This window comes from Hemiscyllium ocellatum, chromosome 21 (assembly GCF_020745735.1).
Source record: "Hemiscyllium ocellatum isolate sHemOce1 chromosome 21, sHemOce1.pat.X.cur, whole genome shotgun sequence".
Classification (NCBI taxonomy): domain Eukaryota; kingdom Metazoa; phylum Chordata; class Chondrichthyes; order Orectolobiformes; family Hemiscylliidae; genus Hemiscyllium; species Hemiscyllium ocellatum.
In genome coordinates this window covers 38,303,500-38,315,746 of record NC_083421.1, presented here as the reverse complement: position 1 = coordinate 38,315,746, position 12,247 = coordinate 38,303,500, and the positions used below count along the sequence as shown (strand labels likewise).

The window sequence follows — 12,247 nt, the reverse complement described above, 5'->3', positions numbered from 1 at the left end:
TGAATGTTCATGGATTTAGTGTCAACTAATCTTTGTCATGGATTGTATCAAGCTTCTTGAGTGTTGTTGGAGCTGCATTCATCCATGCAAGTGGAAGCATTCCATCACACTCCTGACTTATGCCTTGCAGATGATGGAAAGGTTCTGGGGAGTAAGGAGTTGAGTTATTCACTGCAGGGTTCTTAGCATTGAAACTGCTCTTGTAATATTTGTATTTATATGGTTAATACAGTTCAATATTTGTATTTATATGGCTAATCTGGTCAACAGTAATTCTCAGGATGTTGGCAGTGGGGAATTCAGTAATGGTAACACCATTGAATGTTAAACAAAAAAAGTTAGATACTCTCTTGTTGGAGATGATCGTTGCATAGCATTTGTGTGGCACAAATATTACTTGTCATTTGTCGGCCCCAGCCTGGATATTGTCTCGGTCTTGCTGCATTTGGATATGGACTACTTCAGTATCTGAGGGTCGCGAATACTGCTGAACATTGTGCAATCATCAGTGAACGTTCTCATTTCTGACCTCATGATGGAGGGAAGGTCATTGATGAAGCAGCTGAAGATGATTGGGCACATATCACTCTCCAGAGAAATGCCTACACAGACATCTGAAAGCTGAATTGACTGACCTCCAACAACCATGACCATCTTCCTGTGTGCCAGGTATGACTCCAACCAGTGTAGCACTTACCCCTTGCTTCCCACTGACCGCAGTTTTGCTAGGTCAAATGCAGCCTTGATGTCAAGGGCAGTCACTCTCACCTCATATTGGAATTCAGCGCTTTGTCCTTGTTTGGTTTAAGGCTGCACTGAGGTCAGGAACTCTAGTGGAACCTAAATTGGGCATCAGTGAGCAGATTATTGCTAAGCAAGTGCAGCGCTGTTGATGACACCTTTGGTCACTGTACTGAGATTGAGAAGATTGGCTAGGTTGGATTTGTCTTGTTTGTTGTCTGCAGGACCCATCTATCTAATTTTCCATATTATCAGGTAAATGCCAGTACGTAGCTGTACAGAAATAACTTGGTAATGACAAGGCATATTCCAGAGCACAAGTCAAGAGTAGTATTGCCAGAACGTTGTCAAGATCAATAGCCTTTGCGGTATCCAATGCCTCCAGCCATTTCTTGATTTATAAGTCATAATATACTGGCAAGACCATGCAGGCGCTGTGACAACAGATGAGTGGACACTGTGCAACAATCAGCAGGGAGGGATGTTCCCTCCCAGTCAGGGAAGACTTCAGCAGTGAAGGACATTCAGCTTCTGATCATTGTGTAAGCGGTCTCCAAGATGGATTTTGATACAGATGACAACACAGAATCACTGAGCAAAAACTGATAGCCAAGTTCTGCACCCATGAAGACGCCCTCAACTTGGGTTCATGTTGCACTATATGTAACCCCACTGCACTGTTCTTTGTTTGTAAGATCTCGCTTACTGTCTTGTTTTGACATCATCACCTTGATAGCTTGTTATGATCTCTCTACCTTAATTAGTTTGTACGGTTTTGGATTACTTATTACTCTGGTTAGACTCTCAGCATGTGACTCTTATCCTTATCTTATTATTCCAGCCATTTGGTTTGTCTCCAGCACCACCTTATGTTTAGTTTATTGTAATTATCTCTCTGCCTCAATTAATCAGATTATAGGTCATCCTTCATTTCTTATTCAGCTGTTGACATTTTACTCACGCCGTCTGATACTTTTGATCATCTGCAGAGACTTATTATTCGGCCTGTTGACACTTCATTCACACCATTTGGATGATCTTTTGATTTCTCTGCATATAATTTCTGTGCCTGTGTGCTCCTCTTCACTTCTCCTGAAGGAACAATGCCCCAAAAGCTTGTGATTTCAAGTGACCCTGTTGGACTACAACCTGGTGTCATGTGACTTCTGACCATGTCCACCCCAGTCCAACACCAGCCTTCTCCACATCATGCGTATTGTAGGAACTGCACTCATCCAGGCAAGTGGAAAGTATTAGGAGAAAGTGAGGACTGAAGATGTTGGAGATCAGAGTCGAGAGTGTGGTGCTGGAAAAGCACAGCAGGGCAGGCAGCATCCGAGGAGCAGGAGAATCGATGTTTCGAGCATAAGCCCTTCATTAGGAATGAGGCTTGCAGGCCGGAGGGGCTGAGAGATAAATGGGAGGGGGTTGGGGCTGGTGGAAAGGTAGCTGAGAATGCAATAGGTAGATTAAGGTGAGGAAAAAGGTGATAGGTTGGAGAGGATGGTGGAGCAGATAGATGGGAAATACGATGGACAGGTCAAGAGGGCAGTGCTGAGTTGGAGGCTTGGGACTGGGATAAGTTGGGGAGGGGGCAAATGAGGAAACTGGTGAAATCCACATTGATTCCGTGTGGTTGCAGGGTCCCAAGGCGGAAGATGAGGTGATATTCCTCCAGGCGTCAGGTGGTTAGGATTTGGCGATGGAGGAGGCCCAGGACCTGCATGTCATTGGTGGAGAGTATTCCATCATACTCCTGACTTATAATTTGTGATCACTTCCTGATCATATAGTCACAATATTTAAGTGGCATGTCCAGTTCAGTGTCTGGTCAATGTTGTCTCGGTCTTAAAGCATATGGCCATAGACTGCTTCAATGGTGCTAAACATTGTGTAATCATCAGCAAACATCCCCATTTCTGACCTTATGATAGAGAGAAGGTCATTGATGAAGCAGCTAAGATGGTTGGGCCTAGGACATTACCTTGATGAACTTCTGTGAAGATGTCCATTGAACTTTTGTATTTAAGAACTGGGCTCTTAGGGCTGTTGTGGCACAGTGGTACTGTCTCTAAATCGAGCCCAGGAGAGGCTGTCCATGCATCTTGCCCCAGCAGTATGCCATGATATGCCCGAATAGTTTAATTGAGAAAAAAGCTGGGTTCTCTGCCCTTAATGGCCTTGCATGTAAGTTAATCAACTGGAAACATGGGTGAATTAATGGTGGTGGTTAGCAGGTTAAAGTTGCCACAACTGATTTGATAATGGGGGGAGAAAAATGTTCAATTGTGTGTAAAAGAACTTCTGGTTATAAAAAAAGGAGAAAAAGAGCTGAGTTCTAGGGCTAATGGTAATGTCCCTACCTCTGGACCAAGCGGCATAGCTTCAAGGTGTGCATGAAATAAAGAAAAAGAACTGGTTTCTTGGGACCTGTAGTCAAGGCTGAGCGGTTAAGAGGGATGAAGTTGAAGTTTGGAGCACTGCCCGTTGTGAGCAGTGCCTGTAATTTGTTCAATTAATAGGACAGGTAATTTGTTGGTGAGGATGACGCCAAATAGGATTTTCAGTTTGTCAATTCCCCCATTTCCTGCAACATATTCAGTTTAGAAGCTGTATTTGTCAGGACTTGGTCAGCTTGGTTAGTGGTGGTGCTGCCAAGTCACCTTCAATGTATTCCATAGCACATTTCGTCTGCTGATGGGTCTAATCTGCCTCTGGGACAGAACATACCCAGGAATGGCAGTGTTTAGGACATGATCTGTTAGGCATGAGCATGAATATGCCAGGCTGTTGCTTCACTAGTCTTTGGTCATCTCTCACAATGTTGATGCACATGCTTCAGATGTTGGTAAGAAGTACTTTGCAAAATCGACAGGGTTGGTTTTGTTGTTGTTGTTTTCATTTCCCAAGTTGAAGCTGGGTTGTTCATCCAGGTTCCCCTGTTTCTTTTTACTTCACAGCATTATATTACAATGCGGTGACTGGTCAGGCTGTGTCAGAGGGCAGCTACCAATCAACTGCATTGCTTTCTGAATGGAGTGACGTGTTGGCCAAACTAAATAAAAGATGGCAGATTTCCTTCCTTAAAAGGGCATTAGGGTTTCTGCATCAATTGTTTCAGTTTGCCATGAGGCTAGAATTTAATTCCTGGTTTCAATTAAACAAGTTCAAGTCTCATAATTTCCTATGGTGGATTTTAAACCCAGATCTCCAGAACATTAGCTTGGGTCTCTGGATTATGAGTCCAGTGTCATTACTCCTACCCCAGTGGCTCCCTGAAATACCACCAGTAACTACCATATAGAGAGCAGTTAGAAGAATTTGAATTTAAGACCTATTTCAGAGACAATATTAGAGCAGCTTGTTTACTCATCTAGTAACAGTTTAGGGTGTTTTTAAATATCCTCAAGGTCAATATCATTCTTTTTAGTTCCCTTATGAGGTATTTCAATAGATTCATATAAACATATCAAAATGAAGAACTGGTCTGTTTCCGTGCTGTATGATTCTATGTAGGTCCCGCGAAACTGCTCCTCCCTTTGATAGGATTGTTGCTGATCTAATTGTAACCTCCAATCCATATTCTTACCACCACCCCGCCCAAATCATGTTTCACCCTTTTGCTTACTAAGCATCAATCTATCTCTGCCCTAAATATCATCAAAAACTCTGCTTTACATCATCTTTTCAGGAATAGTTCGGACTTCCTCCCTCACCCCTAAAGGCTGCTATTAAGCCCTAGTTCTAGATCTGTTCATATGTAAAACAACTCCTCTTCACATCTACCTGCCATAAGGAAGTTGCTTCATTGTCTTATAAACTCCATTGAATGCAAACTTAGCCTGTCCAGCTACTTCTTTGAAAACAATCTGTCCATACCAGATATCGGGTACTTTTTTATTATGAACTGCTTAGAGTCATAGAGTCAGACAGCACAAAAATAGACCCTTTGGTCAAACTCATCAGTGGCAACTACGTTCCTGAAATTAAACCAAACACTTGCCTATGTTTGGCCCATATCACTCTAAACTTTCATGTACCTCTCCAAATATCTTTTAAATATTGTAACTGTACCTGCATCTACCATTTCCTCTGGTAGTTTATTCCACACGTGAACTACCTTCTGTGTAAAAATGTTGCCCCTCAGGTCCTTTTTCCATCATTGTATCACTTTGAAATTATGCTCTCTAGCTTTGAATTCATCCACCCTAGGGAAAGCACTTTTGCTATTCACCTTTTCTCTGTCCCTCGTGATTTTATAAACCTCTATACGGTTACCCCTTAACCTCCTATGCTTCAGTGAAAGAAGTCCCAGCCTATTCAGCCTTTCCTTAAATTCAAACCCTTTGTCCTGGCACACTTCCTATACATTCTTCCTTAAATAAAGAGACAATCCTGTTTATGATTCACTTGATGTAGTCAGTTTCAGTCCAAGATGACCTTTTGGGAATTGTGTAGGCTTCTTTGATTGATCTTTCTGCATTCTCACCAATTAGAGTCATAGAGTCATAGAGATGTACAGCATGGAACAGACCCTTTGGTCCATCCTGTCCATGCCGACCAGATATCCCAACCCAATCTAGTCCCACCTGCCAGCACCCGGCCCATATCCCTCCAAACGCTTCCTATTCATATACCCATCCAAATGCCCCTTAAATGTTGCAATTGTACCAGCCTCCACCACATCCTCTGGCAGCTCATTCCATACACGTACCACCCTCTGCGTGAAAAAGTTGCCCCTTAGGTCTCTTTTGTATCTTTCCCCTCTCACCCTAAACCTATGCCCTCTAGTTCTGGACTCGCCGACTCCAGGGAAAAGACTTTGTCTATTTATCCTATCCATGCCTCTCATAATTTTGTAAACCTCTATAAGGTCACCCCTCAGGCTCCGACGCTTCAGGGAAAACAGCCCCAGACTGTTCAGCCTCTCCCTGTAGCTCAGATTCTCCAACCATGGTAACATCCTTGTAAATCTTTTCTGAACCCTTTCAAGTTTCACAACATATTTCCGACATGAAGGAGACCAGAATTGCACGCAGTATTCCCACAGTGGCCTAACCAATGTCCTGTACAGCTGCAACATGACCTCCCAACTCCTGTACTCAATACTCTGACCAATAAAGGAAAGCATACCAAACGCCTTCTTCACTATCTACCTGCGACTCCACTTTCAAGGAGCTATGAACCTGCACTCCAAGGTTTCTTTGTTCAGCAACACTCCCTGGGACCTTACCATTAAGTGTATAAGTCCTGCTAAGATTTGCTTTCCCAAAATGCAGCACCTCGCATTTATCTGAATTAAACTCCATCTGCCACTTCTCAGCCCATTGGTCCTACTGGTCCAGATCCTGTTGTAATCTGAGGGTTTGGTGTCTGGATCACCTAATCTAGGTCGTAGGCCAGACTTTGATGAAAAGTTCACCCATTGTTCCCATTACTTCATCATCTCAACTATTTTTGGACTGTAAGTTTTGGAGAGGCAGTAAGTCAGAAAATTGTGCATTTTTAGATCAGAGACCAAATGGCTGAATGAGTAGGTAACATCTCACCCAGTTGTTCAATGAATCAGATGATGTACTCCAGTGAGTATTTGATGTGGTTAAATGAGATTAGGGTTTAGAATTGATAAGATGTTCTTTCACCAGCTTGTTGCTCATGACTTGTTTTCTATTGAATGTGTGTTTAATTGACTGAAAATGGGTATTACAGCAACACTGCAAATATGTTGAATTCCATAAGTATAGTCTAAGTGATTGTAAGTAGGCACAATCTAGGACCACATACTGAAACAATGCATTTAGCAAGAAGTATGCCAGTTGAGCAGAAGATACAGAAATAAATTTCAGTGCAATATTTTCGATGTCTGTACTGTTTAGAGCATTTGTAAGTTTGGTTCTATCAGCCAGACCCAAACATTTCTGATTGTGATTACAGTCTCACGTTATGGCAAGAACTTGTAGCAAGACAGTCATGTTCTGCTTTACTTGGCATCAAACCTTTTCACTTTGATGGGCAGTAGTAATTGAAATAAATGGACCAAGTTATTATCCTTAAAAAGATAAGAGCTACAATATTGATGCCAACATTTCAAACTTCAGAACAATAAGACCCCATTTTGGGGGAAACTAATTGCAACTTTGATGAAGATGAACGTGCCCTGCCCAGTATTTCCTTCTGTTAAATTTGAAGGAAAGAAATATTGGTCATCATGTGCATTGGACAGTGTAAGAAGCATTGCTTATGAAACCACAGTTCAAAATACTGCCATGCTTTTTGAACAATGTTTGTTTTCTCTAAAGTGTGTGCATGCTGAACTGGTTCAATTACAGAAGTGTGTTAACACAGGTGTCTGCAGTTCAAGGCTGTATTGTGCTAGAGTAAGCACTAATCTATTCAAGAGGATACGGTCTAATGAGTGAATTGACACTTTTCTTGCACACAGAATGACACAGATCTTGCAGGAACAAATGACCAGCTGGAAGGAGACACTGGAAATTTGCCAGATATCTCTCTTGTGAGTATTTTACTCTACATTACACTACTCAGCTGCCATGTATCATTACGTCTTTTCTCTGTTGAAGTTATAGAATGCGATGTTCATTTTTATTGCAGCGACATTAACATTTATCATAATTGTGTATTTTTTGCAAACAGCTCATTTGAAGTTATATAAAGTAAGATCATATCAACAAGAGGAATGTTGAAACACACTGAAAAAAACAACTTTGCAATCAGAATGCCTGCTTATCTCCGAGACTGTTACATTTAATCAAAACGTCTTGGACAATAATTAGGTTCTGTGGTAGATTTTAAATCTATCATTTTTCGTCGACGATTTTGAAAAATATTCATCATTCTGCACTTATTTGAACAAATGAAGGTCATAACCCAAATTTTCGGAACTGGATAGGCTGTAAAAGATCAAGGAAGGAAATAGATTGAGCCCATTCTGAGTTTGATTCAATGGTATTTTCATAAAATACAAAATTATATTGCTCAATCAAAAAGATTGGCCCAATGCCATTAAAGTTCATTTCACAGTCATTGTGCTTTTAAGTCTCCTTCACACATACTGTTGCTGAAACAAAGATAGCGCAGTGACAGTGATTCAGAAGCTTAAAAAGACTTAGACAGTTTCGGAGAGTAGTCAGGAAACGGCTGATGAAATCCCACGTGAGCAAGTTCGAGGTCTTGCACTTTGGTAAAAAAAGAATACAGGCATGGACTATTTTTTAAATGGTGAGAAAATTCATAAAGCCAAAGTACAAAGGAATCTGGGAGTGCTCGTCCAGGATTCTCTAAAGGCTGATTTGCAGGTTGAGTCCATGATTAAGAAAGCAAATGTAATGTTATTTATCTCAAGAGGGTTGGAATATAAAAGCAGCGACGTGTTTTTGAGACTTTATAAAGCTCTAGTTAAGCCCCATTTAGAATACTGTCTCCAATTTTGGGCCCCACACCTCAGGAAGGACATACTGGCACTGGAGTGTGTCCAGTGGAGATTCACACGGATGATCCCTGGAATGGTAGGCCTAACATATGATGATCGGCTGAGGATCCGAGGATGATATTTGTTAGAGTTTAGAGGGTTGAGGGGAGATCGAATAGAAACTTACAATAAATGCATGGGTTAGAAAGGGTGGATGCTGGGAGATTGTTTCCATTAGGCAGGGAGATGTGGACAAAGCCTTAAAATTAGAGGGGGTCAATTTAGAACAGAAATGAGGAGACATGTCTTCAGCAAGAGAGTGGTGGGACTATGAAATTCATTGCCATGGAGCTCAGTGGAGGCCGGGACATTGGATGTCTTCAAGGTAGAGATTGATAAATTCTTGATCCAGCAAGGAATTAAGGGCTACGGGGAGATTGCAAGTAAGTGGAGTTGAAACGCACATGATTAAATAGTGGAGTGGACTCGATGGGCCAAATGGCCTTGCTTCCACTCCTATGTCTTATGATCTTATTATCTGAAAAAAAGGATATAAAGAAACACAAAGAGATGGAGGAGAATATGAACAACAAACGGAAAGGAAGAATTTAGATTGGTTGGCTGTGAAAACTGTAAACATTCCAAACTCAAACATAATCCTCAGACTTCTAGTTTAATTAAAGTGAGGGGAGGATTTGGTGAGGTCTGGGCAGGCAAACTGAATGCCTCCAATTTTACCTCCTGGCTGAATGCCCCACACATATAGCTTCAACCTTACCTGCTGGGTTTCCTGCAATTCAGAGACCACAACAACTGAAGAGAGTTGATTATTGCTGTGTGGTAAGTACCTTCCCAGTACTGCTTGTGGGGCAGCAGGTACAGGAACTTCAAGCTTAATTTGTTTGCCTCTTCCAAACCCCAGGTTCAGCCCTAGGCAGAAGCAGATTCACCCCATCACCACTGGATTGTGGACTCTGCAACATTGGACATCCCAGTTGCATGTGTATAAAGTGAACACACCATGCTAGACCTGAAGACAGCCCTGCTCCCATGCTGCCAGGAATGCAGCAGCAGCAGCAGCATTGCTACTGAGTCTCAAGCTGCAACCTCCTCTGAAGTATTTTCTGCCTGACAGAAAGCCAAACCTTTCAATCAGGAAAAAGGGGAAAAAGTGCACACACTCCGTGGAGTTCATACCATTTGAAAAATTTCAACTTTCTGACCACAATTCCTCCCCATTTGCAGCTCTGAAAACTTTCCCTACTTTGAGGCTGAGTTGTCAACTACAAAATGCACCATTGATAACTTCTGGGATAAGGCATTAAACTAACATTCTTGGGTCGATGCAAACTATTCCCTGGCACTATTTGACAACTGTTAAGTAAAATCTTTCTATTTGTCCTTACCAATTGTTAGCAAACAGTGTCACAAAAACAAATTATTTTGTGGCTGCAGTGTCACTGAGAGCTTATTGAGTGCAAATTGGTTGTCAGCTTTCTAACATTAGTGCAGTGAATGATCTTTATGAGTGCATAATTCCATTAAAGTCCTTTAGGATATCCTAAGCTTGTATAAATGTAAGTCTTATTTTCTCTATTTCTTACTTACTTAAAACACAAACTTCTTGTGTCTCAAGAGCTAGGTCTTGCTGGCAGTTTTATCCTAATCCAACATTGATCAAATTGACTGCACACAAATCTTTCCAATTTTGTCCAATATTGGAGTAGCCTGGTCAGCCTGCCCTCAGTTCATTTGTCCAGATTGTTAATGTATAATGTGAATAGTTGTAGGCACATGACTCTGCTAGTGACTGACTACCCTTTATCCCTATCTCTGCCCTCTGCCAGTCAGCTAATCCTCTACCCATGATCCTCTACTTCTACAAACTAAAGTCCACACCTTTTTCAATTAGACCTCCATTACCCCAGTGTCAAAGAAAAGTCATGTAGTGTACCTCAATGATTACCAACTGGTAGCTCTAACATCCATAATTAAAAAATACTTTTGAGTGGTTGGTCATGGCTCGCATCAACTCAGCCTCCCAGCTGTCTTGATGGTTTGCAATTCACTTACTGATGTGACAGACCCATGGCAGACACCATCTCCCTGGCCCTACACTTACCCTTGAAACATCTGGACAATGAGAATACCTACATCAGGCTTCTGCTAATGATAACAGCTCCTCTTTCAACACCATAATTCCAAACAAATTCATCTCCAAAATCCGGAACCTAGGTCTCTGCTTCACCTTCTGTAACTGGATTCTCAACTTGCTGAGCAACAGTCAGTAAGATTAGGCCACAACACCTCCTCCATGATACTCCTCAACACTGGTACCTTGCAAGGCTGCATACTCAGCCTACTATACTCCTTATATACGCATGACTGTGTGGTCAAATTCTGCACTAACTCCATTCATACTTTTGCTGACAGCACCACCATTGTAGCTCAGATCTCAAACAATGATGAGACGGAAGGAGATAGAGTGCATGGTGGCATGGTTTAAAGACAACAATTTCTCCATCAGTATCACCAAAATGAAGGAGCCGGTCACTGACTTCAGGAAGCAGAGTGGAGGGCACGCACCTGTTTGTATCAATGGTGCCAAGGTGGAGATGGTCAAGTTCCAGGGATTGATGAACACTACCAATCTGTCCTGGTCCACCCATGCTGACAATATGTTCAAGAAAGTACAGGAATGCCTTTATGTCCTCAGGAGGCTAAGGAAATTTGGCATGTCTAAAAACTCTTACCAGTTTTTATACGTGCACCATAGAAAGCATCCTATCTTGACACAACTGCCATTCCCAAGACTGCAAGAAACTATTGAGAGTTGTGAGCACAGCCTTCCATTGAGTTCATTTGTACCACTGTCTCGGGAAAGCAACCAACATGATCAAAGACCCCTCCTACCCAGTTGTACGCTCTTCCACCCTCTTCAGTTGGACATAAGATATGAAAGTTTGAATACACATCTGAAGAAATTCAAGAAGCAGTTCTTCCCCGCTGCTACCAGAGTTTTGAATAGACCTCTTAAATATTAATGTTGTCCTCTCTCTGCATTGTCTGAACAGCTGTAATACTACAGCCTGCACACTGTTCTGTTACTGTGATGCACTTGTAAAGTATTATCTGCCTATAAAGCACACAAGACAACACTTTTCATATTAGCTCGGTACATGTGACAGTGATAAAGCAGCCTCCTGTGCAGCACCTTGTCAAAGGTCTTCTGGAAATCTAAATAAATAACATCCATTGGCTCTTCTTTATCTAACTTGCTTGATACCTCCTCAAAGAATTCTAACAGATTTGTCAGCATGGTCTCGCCTTGACAAAGCTGTGCTGATTCAGCGCTATTATACCATACATGCCCAAGTACTTTGCAATCTCATCCACAACAATGGACTCTAAAATCTTACCAATGACTGAGGTCAGGATAACCAGTCTATAGTTTCCTGTCTTCTGCCTCCCTCCCTTTGTAAACAGTGGTGTTACAGTAGCCATTTTTCCAGTTCCCAGAGACTCTCCCTGACTCCAGTGATTTCTGAAAGACTGCCACCAATGCCTCTACAATCTCCTCAGCTATCTCCTTCAGCATCCTGGCATGTAGTCCATACAGTCCAGGTGATTTATCCACCTTCAGATTTTTCAGCTTCCCTCTGCACATTCTCAATGATGACCACTACCCTAGTCTCTGTCCCCAACTCTCTCAAAGTTCTGGTATTCTGCTGGTGTCTTCCAATGTGAAAACTGATGCAAAGTACCTCTTCAGCTCCTCTGCCATTTCTATATTCCCCATTACTACTTCTCCAGCCTCATTTTCTGGCATTCCAATTCCCACTCTTACCTCTTAGATACCTGAAAAAGACTTTTGCAATCTTCTTTTATATTACTAGCTAACTTATCCCTCTTTTCCCCATTTATTGCTTTTGTAGTTATTGTCTGCTGGTTTTTAAAGGCTTCCAAATCTTTTGGCTTCATAATAATCTTCACCGCATTGTGTGTTTTTCATTTTGCTTTTACTGCTGTCCCTGACTTCCCTTGTCAGCCATGGTTGCCTTATCCTCCCCTTAGCAT

At 41.9% G+C, this 12,247-nt stretch overlaps 1 protein-coding gene across 1 annotated transcript in view; it reads left to right on the top strand.

The window, feature by feature from the left end:
* whrna (whirlin a) overlaps positions 1–12,247 on the top strand; it is a 214,773-nt gene that overhangs the window by 167,036 nt on the left and 35,490 nt on the right. Inside the window, exon 11 of the mRNA XM_060841026.1 lies at positions 7,184–7,255. Within this exon, the coding sequence (XP_060697009.1) occupies positions 7,184–7,255 (72 nt within the window). The remainder of the gene's footprint in view (positions 1–7,183; positions 7,256–12,247) is intronic.